At 34.9% G+C, this 18,945-nt stretch overlaps 1 protein-coding gene across 1 annotated transcript in view; it reads right to left on the reverse strand.

Moving 5' to 3' along the window:
• Positions 1-8,123: 8,123 nt before the first annotated feature.
• The window catches only part of LOC149789814 (uncharacterized), a 40,506-nt gene continuing 29,684 nt past the window's right edge, over positions 8,124-18,945 (reverse strand). Inside the window, exons 5-10 of the mRNA XM_089971806.1 lie at positions 16,145-16,345; positions 13,333-13,629; positions 11,305-11,531; positions 9,798-9,940; positions 9,265-9,325; positions 8,124-9,010 (exon numbers count right to left, since the gene is read on the reverse strand). Of these exons, the coding sequence (XP_089827932.1) occupies positions 8,909-9,010; positions 9,265-9,325; positions 9,798-9,940; positions 11,305-11,531; positions 13,333-13,629; positions 16,145-16,345 (1,031 nt within the window). The 3' untranslated portion in view covers positions 8,124-8,908. The remainder of the gene's footprint in view (positions 9,011-9,264; positions 9,326-9,797; positions 9,941-11,304; positions 11,532-13,332; positions 13,630-16,144; positions 16,346-18,945) is intronic.

Raw genomic sequence — 18,945 nt, forward strand, 5'->3', positions numbered from 1 at the left:
CTGTTATCTTATTTAGTATTAGACAACACACCGAGCCCGTATGTTCAGCTGTTCATCTGCATATCGACAATAAGTTCAGATGTTGTCGGTTGCAATGAAATTTTCTCCTGAGTGAAGTGAGGAGCAGCCGACGGGTCGGTAAAATAATTGCCGAATAATTGTTCAATATCATCATTTTCATTTTGTCATGAAGAGATTTTGCACGATAAATATCCTCATTAGGTAATACAAACTGATCAAAATTTTCAGATTCGGAACTTTGAAACAACCTCACGGATCCAGGATCACTTTTACTAATTTTATCTTTAAACTCAAAAATATGACCGTTATAAATTTTAATAGTTATATATCGTGATAATATTGTTACATTCATCACCAATGCTTGTGATTAATTTAGATCATGGGTCTATTGCAAAACGCCTTTTGATTTATATTTCGATTCGTACACAATATCACCTGTTATTGTTTTGACCCTCATTGTAAAATTTTGTTTCTTTTCCAACTCATCAACGTCGTTGATCGTAGCTCCAGGTTCCTTGACATACTCATCCCATTCATTTATTATTTTGCGTCCCATGTTCGTTAAACCATTTCCACTTATCGCGTTTTGTGAAATGTTCTGTAATTCGTTCAGCAACACAATTCAGCGTCGAAATTTTCATTGGATTAAGATCACCTAAACTAGATTTATTATTCAGTCGATATATGGCATAAACAGCTGTAGTCACATGGAATTCCGGTTCATAATATGGCTTGTCATACCAGTCAACATTCCTGGTTTGGAAGTTTTGCTTAACTTTGCAACATCTACAACGTGATGTGATCCTCGAACATGTCACGTTTGTCACAGATAATAAAGGTTACGCCGGAAGCGTCTACCACAGCGACCCTGTCGGCACGATAAATGTTATTATAAAAATTTATCTTTATTCCTCTAGAGGGTTAATAATTGTCCTTCCTCGCTGGTCATTCATCTTAGCATCAATTCTGGGTTTATCGCATTTCCTAATTTTAAACGTTGACCACTCATGAGCAGCACCATCGTTGCGAAACTCTTTCTTCGCTTCACGAATATTATCGATCAGTCTGATACGTCAAATCAAAAAAAAAAGGTCGCACCAGCATGTCAGGCAGGAGTTATTCTGTCAATATAGAATTTCCCTTGAGAAGGTTTAATTGCAGATGATCTCGTAATTTCTTCCAATTTATTAAGGAAAATATGTATTTGAATTAAACTTTAATATATTATATATAATGATTAAGCAAAGAATAACTGCAAGTGGTTAATGATTGGATCTGCAACTCCTTGTAATAAAGCATGCGTAACGGATTTCTTTGGATAAAACCTACAGATTTTACGACTAGTTAGTCATAGAATAAATTCGTGTTTGAAATGTCACAAGGGAGTCAGAGGTATATGCAATCGGATGTAGACTATGGAGGCAGAAAATACAGAGCCTTGAAACGGTATTATGATAAAAAAATGATGAAAATGAATATCCTATAACTGAGTACTATCTCGCTAGATTTTGGGGCTAGCATCATACTTACTTTTCCAATAATACATTAATAATTGAGAAAAATAATATTTGCTATATAGATAGAAAAACAACAATATTGTAACACGTCCTATCATTAAAATTTATGAGGCATCACGTGAAGGTATCATCAGAAATTGTAAACCAAAATACGATCAGTTCATTAGATAATGTTGGTTATCTAATATTTACTGCGGCAAAACAGGTACCTATGTCATAAATTTATTTATGACTGTTTTCGCGGAATGATCTCAAAAATAAGTGTATTTGCCGTCCATCCATTCCGACATATATTAGGAATGAAAATATTTTATATATTTTAACATATATTTATTATATAATGAATTTTGAAATAATCATGCGATTATTTCTGAGATTGAAAAATTACGTGACTCTGGTATACAACGTTCTGATCAAATTGATCCTGAAAAAATCACAAATCATTTTGATGTATAGAAAAACGAAAACTGAAGGTAGATACACTCTAGCAGCTCATACATGTTTATTAAATTATTCCAACAGGCAATGACAAAAATCGCTAGCCTGTATTTGCGATGATATACAAATTAAGCTATTCGCTTCACTACCACTGGCGATTGAAAACAAATGCGATGAGACCTGTCTCAGGAATATGAAACAAGAAAGTTTGTGGGATTGTGAATAAGAGAGTTGAATAAACTTATATCTGATTGTGAAAGTGATAGCAGTGACAAAATCACTGGTAACGGATTGTAAACGAAGTGAAAGTTATGATATTAGGAATTCCTTCCGGGAATTCTATTTTTTTAATAAAACTTTATCAGTAGTTGGTCAGTTTTATTGTTGTAACATCAAGAGAAAAGACTTTCTCTAATGAGTTCGGAGTCGATTTTCACTGCCTTACTTTGTCAGGTGGTCAATTTTCACAGGTTTTTCATTGTTCTTCAGTCCGATATTGACAATTTTGAGAGCAAGAAGCAGACCCCATTATCTAATTTAGTCTATTACAGAAATTGAAAAGTCTTTGTAAAAGTCAACAAAATTTAATGAATTTCAACTGATTTTGATCGATTATTTACTGATTTTTTAAAATCAATTTTCGTTGATTTTTGGTTGAGTTTCCAAAGACCTTTTAATTTCTCTACTATAATTAATTAGAGAAGGGTTTCGGGTTTTCGCCCTCAAAATTTTCAGAATCTAACAGAAAACAATGTTTTTGTTTTACCTTTTTACCCTCAAAAATGACAGAAGTTGTCAAAAACTGGTAAAAAAAACAACGAATGTTCGACAGCAGAGAAAATATAATTTATCTTTTTTTAAATTCTGATCATAATGATTAGTTTTATTTTTATTCTGATGATGAGAGGTTTCGTCGGAAAGATGTGTAGTTACAACCCAGCGAGTATTTCCTCTAACTTTGACCGTTTACGGCAAGAATGTGCATAATTCAGAATTTGATCTCCGTAACTAACCACTTATGATAATGTGTTTTCGCTCCAGTTTCTTTAATTGTTCCTGCGATAACAAAAATTCTCCATCTCCATAATCATCAATAGTATATTAACACAAAACTTTTCTGTGTTGTCAGTGTCAAGATTGTTCTGACGGCACTTTCGAGAACCTCTTTGTTGTATGCAAAAACTCTCGTGTGTTGGTACATTTGATAATATCGCACAAATATAATTAATTTTGTATTATTCCATGGGAACATACCTGGTTGGACTTTTTTATACTTTCCTTGACTGTCAGGATCTCACATACAAACTTATTGTATAAGAATATCCTCTTAAGTGAAAATGATATCCGCGCTGGTCAGTAAGTTTGAAATGCATCCGTTTTAACATTTGATTATGAGATTGTATATATTTTGAATTAACAGGTTCTAACACAATACAAAATCCATGCGGGGGTTGAGAGGTGAATACATATAAAATGTATCCCGGCTGGGCCTGACTGGATTTTTTAAGATCTATCTGATAGAATCCATCGATTGCATCACATACAAGATTCACAAATATGGTAGTTGATAAATTACACGAATATATAGATGAAGTATCAGTGGTACCACGCGCATACGCCTGATATCGTCGGGTCTCAGTGGTGGAATAATATCAGATCAGGAATTAGAAGAAATGATTAAGATTAACTATAAAGCAACTGGAAATTCACACCCAGCGGTATCTACCTGCGCGACCGTCTCCGACATGGGTACGACATATATTTAGATCTTCCTTGATTTAAAAAATAATGTCGCAAACTCAAACGTTTCGATTGCTAGAGCAACAAAACAACAAACAACCACGATGATATCATCCAGCCAAACCAAACCTCACTTTGACGTTAGCTATCCAACTGCGATTCCAGCCAAAAGAAATAGCACTAGCACTATTGCTAGTGTATCATAGCTGGCCAAATATTAGATCAAAATGATTCGGTGGGTTGCAAGGAAATAATTGTTGTAATGATACCAACGGGGAGTTATTATATTTTTGGCGATGATAATAAGAATATCAGCAACACCGGTTACAAGTGAAACAGCACTTCCTTTTACTGGTGTTATTATGTATGTGGCTGATAATGCGCCGATGACCTTTACTGTTTCAGCGATGACCTCGGATGCAGAGTATATAATTATTTCAGCAGCAACATTACGTCTTCGGTATTATTCTTGTTTTACTGCATGCGCAACAAAAATATTTTTCAGTTGGGTCTGGCATAAACATGCTTGCTCGTATCTAAACCGTTCAACATCAATAGATTAGTTCATTATTTATATTGCTAAATTTTAAGTAAGTGGTATATTTTGGCGAAGATTTCAATACACAAGTGGTATAACAACGCGTCGATGTTTTTTCTTAGATCTCCACCACAACTGTTCCTTCGTCGTTTTGCTCCAATAGCACTAACGTAGATCCAGAAGATTCGTTAACTGGATAACGCCGTGAAATTGTGACAGATATTGTAAACGTTGTAACGCCGATTACTGAGAACCTGTAAACGCCGGTAACCTTAGTGCAATGTTTGATGAATTTATTGAGTGGTGTCCATAATGCTAATCCAGACGCTATTGCATGTGCAGGGGTAGTATTATCGGTAATCTCTTTGATGTCATCGGTGATTTTTTATGCAAAAGAGTTTAACATCGTGGACAGCTGGACTTCCAAAAATGTCTTTAATGGCTCTATTTGTGCTTCTGCTAAAATTCTTAAACGTGTTTACATGAGTAGCATAATCAGAACAAAACGTGGTCGGCAATACTTCATTAATTGTCATTAAAGATGTCGTCATCGGGATGATGCTGTTGTCGGCGTATTTCCTTCTGCAGCGTCATCGTTTGTTTCTGGTCCTCCAAGACCAGTAATTTTATTATTAGCCATATTGGGAGAACCACGTCATCATATCACCGATGTTATCAACGCATTTACTGATTGTCGCCTCATTGCTGCTGTCCACATATTTTTTGCTGCCACATCAACGTCTGATTTCGGTTCTCTCACTTTTCTTCAAGGTTGATATCCTCCCTCGCCTAGCTTTTTTCAAGCTGCATCTTCATTTCTTCTTTTTATCTCCTTTATTGGTTTACTCTTTTAATATAATCACCTACTTGCTGTACAACATTTTTAAACTGATTAACATCTCTATCATATCTAATCTGCAGGGAATTAGTAGCGATGCAATATACATCCTTAACCCAATCGGCAGATTTTAGAGTGTTAACATATTCGGGTTTTACATACCAATTTCTATAACGATATGCAAATGCCGAAATATTAAGTAATTGGTTTGGATCCTTGATGGCGGCAATACATTCAATTGTAAATTTATCTGTAATGTTCCTCCTAATTTTTTGCGGAGGTTGAACTTATGGTTGTGGTTGAGCAGGTTGCTGGGGTAATGTCTGAGCTGCTTGAAGACGGACAACATAATTAACAGGCAATGTATCAAGAGCTTCGAGCGCTGCCGCAGTTTCTGTAACAATTTTCTTTGTTGGTTCGACACTGTTTTGTAAATAACTGTTCTGTATCTTCTGTAAAATCCACTAGCTACTCATGACGATCTAATAATTTGGTTGCCAGAATCACGGACTGGAACATAGTTTTAATTGCCTCTAGTCGCTGTCGAGATAGTTTAGTTGCACGAGATTCCATGGTTAGCGTATTGTATCAATGCTAATGATATAAGTACGTAATCGGACCGTTATCATTTTTGCCAACAGCAGGGATGACGACCCCCGAAAATATATTAGACACACAAAAAGTAACCCGGTTAAAGGCGTCAGTAACGCTTGTAATTTTGACTCGTCGTAGGATGGCTTTATCGCGCATATATAATTGGTTTATTTAGCCCCCCTCCACACACACACTTCAGCGATTATCACGCTTGTATTTTTACACCTTCCGTAGGAAGCTTTATTTTGGTCTGAAGTTCTGGTCTGTTCACCCTTCCTGCTGCTGAACTTGGACATTACCTAGCTCTTCACATCGTCAAAAGAAGACACAAGCAAGATGTCCAAGTGACGAGGGTCATGATAAATACAGAATACTGGGTTGACTACATGCTCATATTATCCAATATCAGTATCTAGATTTAGCAAAATAAGAAGAAGAGCACAAAGTGACAATAGTGCTCAATGTCTCTCAATTGAAAAGGAGAATGTCATTTGTCGAAAATATGTGAGATCTATTGATACAATTGATGTAAGTTCGAAGCATATCCAGGACGTTTGGGCATCCTTTAGGAAATATGTGTTCTTAACTACGAAACACCTGGTAGCACCGCAGGTAAGCATCACGATTTGGTTGCCATATATAGATTTGTGAATGAGAACCAGCGGTTACATAAGGCTGATTTAGAAAAGAACACGTCCTCATCCAAAATAGCATGCTACAGCAAAGTCAATGCGACTGTCTAATTAAGTTAACAGAGTTGCTAGACTCATGGCTGTGCAATAAGGTACATTCATAAGTAGTTATTGATCAGTGAGGAGGCTACTGGTCGACTCCCCCAAATGGAAATGAACACATCATAAGTTCCTCCACCAGCACTGACTGAAACTGTTAAAGAAATGAACCTGCTGTCAAATGGCAAATCACATGGAGGGGATGCTATACTAGCTGTTATCTACAAAGCCGGAGACATGCACATTGCACATATACTGAACATATTCTTCCAACTAAAGTGGAGTTAATTAAATATAACCCAGGAATACAAAGATGCACTCATCGTCGACGTGTGCAAGTGGAAGGTCAATATATATCCACGCGACAGCCATCGGGACATCTCCTTGCTGTCAGTAGCCAACAAAATTCTCTATATAATTCTGCGGAATAGTATTGTACATCGTATCTATCAAGGGACCTGACTGAGAGTAAGTGCCGCTTCAGGGATTGATGAGTGACCGCAGACGTGATGATTGAGGCTCGTCAACTCCACAAGAGAAAAGCAATGACTAGCTATAACTGAAGATTTTCCTCCATGAAGATTTTTCTCCATAAATCAGACAGCTTTCTGACAAGACATTTCGTCTTGTAAAGTTGCTGTTCTATCTGGGGTCGGGGCTCCGAGTAGCCGAGTGGTCTAAAGCGCTCACCGCTACGGATCACTGCCATCTCACAGCTGTCTCGTTGGCTTGAGTCTCTAGTTGGGCTTATGTGGTTATGTGAGAAAGCTTGCCAGTAGCTTCTCGTTGGTAGGTGGTTCTATCCGGGGTCTTCCCCGGTTCTTCCTCCACCATTAATACTAGACGCCATGTATAGCCTATCGCGTGCTGAACACTGGCGTTAAACCCCATAACAACAACAACAATTACTTGGAGTAAATAATGACCTGGCTTTGGTGCAATCCACAGCACACGAGTTCATAGTCGCCTCATTACAAGCACTTTGCTCGTAAATCATGAAATGAACCAAACTCACTCATTTTGAATAAAGTAGGATATAAATTAAATACTCTCGTATAACGATGTACGCAGAAACGAAAGCAAAGCAGGTCACATTTCAGTTGATATATAATACACAACTATTACATGTACATTTGACACACGTGTCCTATTTACTTTGATATAATAACACATGTAAATGAAGCCAGTCTCACATGCAATACATGTTTATTTTTGGGAGAGACACTGAATCCCACAGTGCAGCATCATGGAAGAAGATTATAATACATTAGCAGAAGCGATGTTATTTACAACGATTGATTGGTGATTTTAAAAGTACACAAGCAATATTAAGAAAAAATATTTTGATTAAATTGTAAACATAAAATCTTAAATAAACTACACAATTTCAAGTTCTATCTGAAAAAAAAATATTTTCTAATTCATGCCATTCATAATGTACCTCTCCTCTTATTTTGTTGAGGGTATAGGATTAAAATGTATTATTATGTCATCCTACAGCTATTTGGCTGTAAGCACTTGAAATATCAAGAGATGTTATATTATATTGAATTGGCTGATTTGCAGTACAATATACTATGTTATAACATCCTAATATATATATATATATATATATATATATATATATATATATATATATATATATATATATATATATATATATATATATATATATATATATATATATAATGTTATGTTATATTTCAAATTTTGTGGAAATAATACCCCCTTCCCAAATATCTTAAACATTATAATAGTTATAATAGCAGGCGTTCCTCATCTGAGTGCCAATACATAAAAATTATTTTCTTTTCCCTGTGATTTTAGATCGAATTTTATTTTGAAAGGTCAATGATAGTATATTACTTTGTTTTTACGTTTAGTCCATATACCTCTGAGGTGAAAGAAACATGCGCTCTCCCTTGTCAGGTCGGATCATATTATTGTGAACGAAGCGGACATACTGGCTTCAGTGATTGCCAGCAGTTGGTTGGTAATACAAAGGCTTAACAACGATGTGCAATGTACCCGACTAAAGTCACCACAATTAATTTATGCTACCACACTGGCATATAGTGCCTCAGCGATATTATTTCTTCATTACATAGAATGACACCCCTGTTCAAAGAATCAAAGCCTTGGTTAACTTGTATTCTTCTATTATAGGACGTCCTTTACTAACTGACGACAATAACATATCTTGCATTTTTGACGTACGGTGATACAACTGATATGAGCTATTAGAAACTAAAACTGTTTGGGACACCAATTTACTAACAGTTTGTAGGTGGTGATTGGGATCCTTAAGTTATACATGTGCTTTCTGCAAATGATTTTTTTCATATTGCCACATTGGTTATGGAAGTTCAAATTTACGATTTCATTATGAATAATGATTGAGATGTTAGGAAACTTCAAGATGCCCTTCTAAATAAATTGTACAGCCTGAAAAAGTTAACACCAAGTAATGCTCTGTTGATATTTTTGTAGGTTAGGTGGCCAGGTCTTCCAGAGCGTCGGTGAACATGCCCATCATTGCAAAACTTTCGATCTTCAGTTTTCTTTCCAGGCAGTTATAGAAATATTCGGGAGCCTGAATAAATAAATAAATACTATAAGACTAACTTGAACTGTTTCCCCCTTTCTCAGAAATTGCACTATCTATTCAAACTCTTCGTAACGTTTTCATCTGCTGTACAAATTGAAGGAAAAAAAACTTACTTTAAATTCAACACATTGGTAGATTTTTCAAACATGAAAGCTCCATCTGATCTTTTATGTTGTCATAGCTGGATGTAAGAGGGTAATAACTGAAATAAATTGAAAGCTTTGAAATGGTTTGTTTACCTCTGCTCTCATTTTCACCAGCGTTGTCAAATCCTTTCCGGTCAAGTGTCCAAACTGCTGACTTCAAGAAAAGAAGTATAACACAACATTTATCAGCCAAGTTTGATACACATACCCACTTCTCAAACCCTATATAAGCCGTTTTAGGCATGTTGTATGCCGGTTGCTCAGACACTTTCTTTTAATTTTCATGTGCTTTGTAGATGCTCATTTCAAACAACATTATTAGTGTAGTGGGTCTTTTTACGATACTTAATGAATAAGTCAGCATTATATCATCGACCTTGGCCCAGCTATCAGTCCAACTTGTTCATACACTATTAGAGCCCATTCAAATACCTCCTCCAGATTAACTGAATACTTGTTACTAGTGTTTTTTTCACTCCGTGCATATCCTTTTTCTATTATATTTTACATATGACCCAATGAGTTGCATTTAAAATAAAGTTTCGTGTTGAAATGAACTATTAAATATAGATACCGAAATAATTTTGGATGGGGGAGAGCAAAGAATTAGATGAAGCTTTTGATACTTAGGCAGGTTGTGCTCATCAAGCCACGTATTCACATCCTTTGGTGTCCATCTCTGTAATGTTTCCAAGGATGTTTCTTGACCAGGACGTCCAACCGACCTGTGCTGGATTGAGATGGGAACAGCGTCAACAGTGTCTTCGGGCTATCGGGAAATATTATAAAACACATTAAAGAAAATATCATCGTACCGCTAACAATCCTAACCAAACGCATTTGCATACAGGATATTAGCATTGGTTAAGACGGTGTTCAGGTCAATATAATCTGTTTACAAATAACGCTGTAGGAATTTGACATAGATATTCTACCTAAATATCAAAGGATACTGGCTTGTTTTGTTGTTCGCAAATTGATACGTATTAGATGCATCTTTTGTCAGATACCGATTAGTCCCTTTTCTTACATCGGAAGACCGTAATCGTCACATTTTACAACTAACTTTGACATTAGTATGTCAACTGAATGACTTAAAATATCCATCTTATTACTCTGACTGCGTCTAGCAGTGTATCAAATTAGTGTGACTTTAACTGTAGAGTATATTAGCATATTGAATTAAAGTTAGTGCTACTTCGAAAGACGAATCGTTTAACATGGACCTGGTGACTACCATTACAACATATAGCTATACACAGTAACTCACCGAAAGCATGGAAGATTCTACATGTAGGTTTAATCGTCTGCAGCATGTAATAGGCAGGGTTTTTCAAGGCAAGAAATTCAAACAACACTTAGATACAGTAATGTGTATGTCATAGAATAGCTTGAATGACTAACGTCTACCTTTCTAACCTTTTACTTGCATTTGTGCTACTAATTTGAAATTATCTCAGCGGTTGTATCTGTGGACATTTTTTCAACAGTAAAATATCGTTCGTAGTTTCTTTTGGAAACAACTTATCAAAATGCGTCGAGATTCATCTATATTGACGGACCGGTCAACATCAATCAAAATCGCACTATGAAGCATATATTGTATTCTCATTTTGGGGTTAGCACTCAACAGAGACAGCTAATTTAAAAATTCTTTGAAAGAAAATACATCAAATGGCTCATAACTGAATGAAATTTGCAGATTTTCAAATATCGAGTGGTTACATTTAATACTGAAATATTGACACTTTACAAGTTGGATAGCAATTAGTGAAAAACTAACGGGAGAATCAAAATAATACAGCAAAGCAGATCTATTCAATAATACAAATTTATATTCCCTCTTCTGTTTTTGTTGTTAAATATAGATCCACTGACATGAATGAACCCATCGCTAGATATTGTTTCTAATATTTTAGATTATTTATAATAACATACTGGAATGCAATATTACTTTTAAGTACTGGAATTAGAGAAAGGACACTTTTGAACTTACTCATGTACGTCTATGGTTACATCTCTGAAAGATCATGCATATTTTGGAATTATTTTCTGGCACAATTGGTTACGGATATTCGTATGTGTTAATGCGTGCATCGAAACGTGTGTGAATGTGGTCGTGCTGACGCTTACTCTTTGGGAAATAGCAGGCACAACTTTGGAAGCTACTTCCCTTTTTGCAAAGCAGGCTGCTAGTTCTTTGAGAAGGCCCTTGCACTTTTCTTCAAAAGGGTACCTTCCACTAAAATCGTAAAATAGCTTTGGTCCTATAATAATTCCAAGCCATCCATCTGGTTTGTAGCCTTCTTCCATCTTAAGTGGAACTACTGTCTTTCTCAGCTCATACGCATATTCAGCTTCTGCATTTTACAAACATAAATCAACATTAGGAATTAAAGATACCAATAACGATCATAAAGATAAACAAGAAAAAACAATAAAAAGGAAAGCGCTAACGATACTGACTCATAAACTCAAAATGATCGTGGTGAATAATAACCATGTTTTGACTCTTCGTCTAATCTATTTTCACTTTTACTTTAATTATGATTTTCAAGGAATAACTAATAACTGATATACATTTATTGTCATTCTTCTTCGCCGTTTAATTTACAATTTCAGCTTTCCTTTATAACTATTAGAAACATAATCAAAATCCTTACATTTAACCAGGATGATTCAATTAGCTAGCGGGTGGGTTGAATTATGGCCCTGCAGTTACAGCAAATACATATGCAGTTATTAACAACCCACAAAGTTTTCAAATATAATCCCTTATAATACAAATAAAAGTTGTTGCAAATTATAATTACAGTATTTGTGGATGTTTCTAAAAAATTAAACTATATATAGCAAACTCTTTCATTGAACTGCCCATTATTTAAACCTGGACTAGTTAATTAATTACATGAGTGCTTATATCCGCTGAATATTTGTGAACTGTTTAACATATGAGTATGTTTAAGTTTCTCTTTCAAGTATCATGCCAATAACATCACCCAGGTATATCCATTAGCATCATGTGCATTTCTCATTTGACATCAAAATAAATACGTATTTCAACTCTTGTATATTCATATTTAAGTGCACTACAAAAATACTTCTTACTTTAACTAACAAAGACCACCATAACCCCACCCAAATGTCGCGCTCTCGTTCCATTTCTATGTAACACATATTAACGTCTTTTAAATATTGTAACGTGTGAGTTACATAACATAATAAACTTGTTACTGGATCATTGTACTGTTATATTAAAAGGTAAGGAAATAGAGTGAAGACTCAATCAGTGGGTTCACAGTATTATATCTCAGTAAGGAGTTTCTGTGCTAACGATGAGTGAAGGGCCAGGTCTAAATGTCTTTTCCATCTGAAAAAAAATATACGCAGAGGTGCAGTCAACTAGATGTCTCTCTCTCTCTCTCTCTCTCTCTCTCTCTCTCTCTATATATATATATATATATATATATATATTAGAAACTGGGGAGATGCGTAGAGACTGATTTGCATGTTACAATTTGCACGTAGAGTGTCGTTTGCTAGTTTAATATATTTATTCTAAGCAATTTACCAGTGACAAAGATAGTATAAGTGAAATATCATGTATCGGTTTCTAAAAATGACTAACACATTACAAACAAACAACAGCAATCTCATCCCATGCAAACTGAGGAAAGGTTGTAATCGTAAAGAATAGCAGACATAAATAATAATCATTCGTAATGGTTCATCCGTTCGAAATATGGGGCCATAACATTATAGTCAAACATATAATATTTGAGCAATGACTAATTCAGACGTCTTAATTGGGCTTTGAACCTGAGTGTGAATTAAAATGCTTGTATAAGTAACACTTTGACATAAGTATCACAACATAATATAAATTTCGACGTGCACTTAACTATTCACCATTAACTAGCCATCTAGCTAGGATCTAGCTAGGATTATAACACCATTCTGATCTGGACAGCTAGTACCAAAATAATTGCCAAACTATAATTTTAAGCTATTTCTGACAAGTAAGGGGTTATGAGGTGAAACTGGGGCTTAGTTGGTTACAGATTTGTACATTTCCGGTCGATGAACAAAATGTTTTAATTATTGAAGTAACCTGAACAAAATAATGTGAAATGAGATACATATATTGTTTTCACAGTTTACCTGCTCTACAATTGGGACTTTCTTTGTATTTCTTTGACATGCATATCAGAACAACATGTGCCAGCTCCACAGCCTCTGCCATGGCTTGAAGGGTGGAACCGCCCATGTTGTCAATATCCATCCAAACAGAGAATCCATTTGTCTTCAATTTATCTCTAATCCTTATTAAAGCCTCCTGATGACTCCAGTTGTAGCTGATCATGACGTGTCCCTTCTTCTCCTTATCGTCGGCCACCTTAATCGCACTTCCACGTTTACCATCAACTTTTATTCTCTCCCACTTTGAAAAGGAACTGGCTGGGGATAAAAGAAAAGTCAATAAGATGCAACATATTTTGATTGCTTGTGGCATTTGTCTCTGCCGTGCTGATGCAAAACATTACCCTCCAACGGCACAAGAAATGTTCTACAACAAAGTCTGGCTCTGAAACATGCAAAATAAATAAACATAATTTAGGATCGCCTCCTATCAGATATATTGCCTATGTGTAATTTTGAGTATTCCAGTTAGAATCGCAATATGAATGAGATAATACATTTCAGTCTGGTGTAAGGTTAGCAACATTAGCCAATATAACTACCATCATTTAACATTGTCACCCATCTGTGACTGTGATTTGTTAATGACTTTAATGATTCGGTTCTATAAAACGGCATATCGCCAGCAGCTTCCCAAATATCATTGCTTGAAGTTCGAGATTTCATATTAAGAAAACGCAGCATACAATAGACGTTCGGTCCATTAGAATGGATACGATGTCCTCCACCATATGTTTCATAGGAGGGAAAGGAATAAAGCTTATGCAAATTCATTGATGGATAACAATGTGAAATTGCAATGTAGCGTGAAAATTAGGTTACTTTGACAAACTCTTGATATCAGATATTTCCCACTTCAAGATGTATACAACGCTTAAATTAGAACGATTCCTTCCCATTGCTCAACTGCATACAATATCCATCACTCAGTCTGCATAAAGATCGTTATTGTCACTCGAGACTCTACTTTTTAACACCATTTTCTCTCGTCTGAGTTTGTTTCATTCACGAAGTATGGCATTAGTTAATCAGCAATATACTGTCTTGTGATCGTCTTGGTAAGCATATTTTGTTTTAATCATCAGTATTGGAAGGGTGGGAAAATATTTATGTTAAAAAAATTACAACGTACAAGATATGAGAATTATACAACGGGAAGCTCAAATAGCGTGTTCGTAGCTCAGAATTATTGCCTTCCTTGTGTCTTGGAGTGCTGATACTATACATTGAAGTAATGACAACTGAAAAAGAACAGTGTCCCATCTTTATTATTAAATGTATTAAACAAGATAAATAGTTTCCGACTTCTACAGAGTTGGCAAGCAAAACTTAAAAAAATCACTATAAAATCATTGCTCATTTGTGATTATGTTTATCACACAGTTTTATTTTGAGAAGGAAGGAGACTGGATAGAAAGAGTGATATATGATTTGTGGCATTTAATTTAGCTATACTTCAAACACTAATTTCAATCTTGTGTTTGAAAACGTATTACCAGGTACGAGTAGACCACTTCTGCTCAATTCGTCAGCAATATCATTTAAAGTCGGTTTTGTTTTACAAATAAATTTCAGAATGCAGCTTCCTTTCCATGTGGTAGAACATTAGATACGAAAAACATACATTTTTCACCAATAGATCTTTCTTCGAAAGAAATTTCCGTGTGATATCACTGTCTCTAGGTCCGCTGGAATTGGCCTCAATGAGACTGTTTACATCGATTCCACCGAAAAGAAGTGTCGTTTGGACCATGAAAGTCATGCAGCTGCAGTATTGTATACGGCAGAAGAAATAGCATCCCAGTTGTTACTTACTTGTGTAAAAAAGTGATTACTAGATGTTAACGCATCTGAAAGTGTTATGTCACGGCCGGTTTGCATACATTAGGTTGTTGTTGTGATTGGCAGATTATTTTATCGAGTGTGTATTTGCATTAATTTGATTAGGCAGACTGATGTGGTTTGTCGTCTTGGATGCAACATATGTCGACATTCTGTTCACAAGAGGCTTGACCTCATTTACTCAGATGGGCTGACAATTAGAATATGCTTGTCCTGGTTAGAGGTTGGAGTTGGTGTTTGTGGTCGCATCAATAATAATGAGACTGCCTGCATTACAAAGTCCCGCCAGACGTGTTCCTGCATAGACTAGATATGTCCGTGCTGGAGAGCATGATCTATTTTCTTGCTTCTTCAAAACTTTTAGTTACCTAGTTGAATGTTCTGCGCGTTGACTCAAGGTCAACTTTTTATTTCGAGAACTCTGTATAGAGTACATCGGTTATACTTCGACATATGTAACCACACTTGTGCTAGTTAACTTCATTATCCCCAGTGTTCATTCGGCAACTGATAGGAAAGACGGCCGCAACATTAGTCATGGTCATGGCAAAGAAAAGTAGTTCCATATGTCAGGGCATGGACTTATGCTACCAGTTGTATAAATTTCATCTAAAATCAGCTTTGACGTAATAACCTCTATTCCACTTTTAGATTATTTTAGCAGTCTTGGAATCACTCCACTATTTAAATCTGAATATCTGAAAAATATGCGATTCGAGAATCCTATCTGATATACATGTTGCTCTAAGCAAATATAAAGATAAGAAAATTTTTTTAAAAAATAATGGGATCACAAAGGTTTGTGACACAGATTATGTTACGAAATGGTGCAATATGCTATGAGGGTGTCCAGTTACAGATGTTTACTTTGGGTGCAATAAATAAATGACGCATGTTTCGCAATTTCCATGTGTTGTCCCCAACTTGATACCTTTGCGTTTGTATGTTTCATTGTTTTCAAGCTTTCCTCGAAGGATCCAAAGTGTGCCTTCAGCAGCCTTTTTGACCTCATTGTCATTAGATGTTTCTTTCAAATTAATCAGAAGGTCTACAATATTAAGTTCCGTCTCTCCCAGAATCTTCTTTTGATTGTCCTCGTCAAAGGCAAGAGCCCAAATGGCTCCCACGGCCTCTGTGTTATAAAGGAAATAACAAAGAGCAAGTATAATTAATAAGACAATGTGAACTATAATTTGAATGAATATATTTATTTTGCACCAGGGCATTGGTAGTTAAAATTAAAATTAAAAAGCAGACACACACAAACGTGCGCACACTCATACACACACACAAACACACACACACACACACACACACACACATATATCTATATCTCTCTCTCTCTCTCTCTCTCTCTCTCTCTATATATATATATATATATATGCGTGTGTGTGTGTGCGTGTGCGTGTGTGTATGAGTGTGCGTACGTTTGTATGTGTGTGCTTATTAATTTGGTGCAATTGGAAGATATTCATAACTTACCATTCACCATTTCTTGTTTAAGTCATCGGACACATATGAGAAATAAGACCATCTCATTTAATATGGCAATGGTAACGAACTTTACTAGTCAGAATTTTAATGGGAATAAAGGATTCAAAATTCAGTTATATAAATGTTCCTTAAGTTTATATGTACATGAATAGTTGTGTTTCCTAGCAACTCACTAAATTTGTTTGTATAAACATTTAGAGATGCTTTATGCTGTGAGGCATTTTCTGAAATAACTAACTTTAGCAGCATTTCGGCTTCAACATGAAACCCATGATTCACAGCTCAAAACTTTGTTCAAATTATTCTATATTCAGTGACATGTTTATCAATAGTTGTTCACAACTGAAATTAATTTCCGATAATATTCAGAGGAATTAAACTCTTAGAATGCAAAGTCTGTATAAGTGTATATTTCGCCCTGTCAACAAAGGGCAATGACTGCGAAAACCATTAATTACTCTTTTCTAAATCGCAAAATTGCATTATGAAACAATAATCCGCCATTCTAAATTTGTTTATTTCAATTATTATATAAGTTTACCACAAACATTTGTTTTACAAATGAAATCATGTCATAATCGTTTAAGATAACACACAATTTATATAATACAGGCAATGCCAATTCTACGGTCACTAAAGAAATTCAATACTCGCAAAACAAACCCACATAATTGATACAAATTTTTATCTGGCATAAAGTTGTATTAGTTGTCCATTGTCACTGTCAGATAATTACTTTGAGACAGAGTCGAGTGCGTCTGCAAATTCTCAATTCAACTCTGGCGTTCATTTTACGAAATAATTGCATAGGTAATCCAACGCTTTTTGTAATAGTCTTTGTACGGTTCCGGTAGTTGATCAGTGTGTTTAGCCCTCGCACATTATTGTCACATATAAAGGCAAACACAGTTTTGAATTAACTCCGGTATTCTCGTTGTCTGAACAAAAGATCTAAGGAAAATTTGTTAAATGAATGAATCAATTGTGTACATTTACAGTAGAAAGAATTGCCCTAGTCTCCTTTGACGGAATCTTAAAACACGTATAGACCCTTTGAAAAGCGAATAATGAATACAATGATTTGTTCGTCCACCAATCGAATGTTCATTCATATATATATATATATATATATATATATATATATATATATATATATATATATATATATATATATATATATATATATATATATTAACGGGGTGACTTCTCTTTGTCTTCTATTCACATTTAATACCACACAAATTTTAGTGTTTATTCTTTCGCTTATAATTAAAAGTATATCCTGAATTAATTGTGAATATTTGGGAACTGAACGGATAATTATTAACTAAATAATGCAGATGGGTCAATGGCTACCACATAAATATATATATATATATATATATATATATATATACTATTTTTATCCATTTATCGATATTTGCTTTTTTTGCAGTATTGGCAAGGTGACTTCTCACTGGACCTAGGATTATTAATAAATCATATATTTTCAACTATCATTACATTTTGTAAATAATATCTTAAAGACATAAATGCCTTTTGTGCATTGCAAACTCTCTCTCTCTCTCTCTCTCTCTCTCTCTTTCTCTCTCTCTCTCTCTCTCTCTCTCTCTCGTTCTCCGGTCTCTAAACATTGGACGTATTTCCTTATATTTGGAAATGTGCGGGTAAAACTCTGCTGAAGAAATACATTAAGATTATTACTTGCGTTCAACTTCATTAAATAGATATATATATATATATATATATATATATATATATATATATATATATATATATATATATATATATATATAGATAGATAGATAGATAGATAGATAGATTTTATACAGTTTTGTTTTAGATTTTAGTCTACTATTATTCTTTGTTTTCTGTATGATAGACATGCTCTACAAAAGACAGTGGGAACAATGCTGTATAGCATCTTCGATCTATTCAGCTTAAGAGGTTGAATAATATGAAGCCAATCCTGAAACAAACAGTATAGTGAACACAAATATTTGATCCATTTGTACACCTTAATTTACGTGAGCGAGAGAGAGAGAGAGAGAGAGAGAGAGAATTCGTACATATATGTCACCACAAAGACAATAATCAGTGATGATTCGCTTCGTTTCCTGCCACATCTTCTAAAATCCAGCTCACTGGTATGATCTCAAAAGCGGTGCAATTTTCAAAACTTTTAATATAAGACCAAGTTCAAAATGCAGGACAATCAAATAAGCTATTGATTGATTG

Source organism: Sinohyriopsis cumingii, chromosome 10 (assembly GCF_028554795.1).
Source record: "Sinohyriopsis cumingii isolate HCF-2022 chromosome 10, ASM2855479v2, whole genome shotgun sequence".
In the NCBI taxonomy this organism is placed as follows: Eukaryota; Metazoa; Mollusca; class Bivalvia; order Unionida; family Unionidae; genus Sinohyriopsis; species Sinohyriopsis cumingii.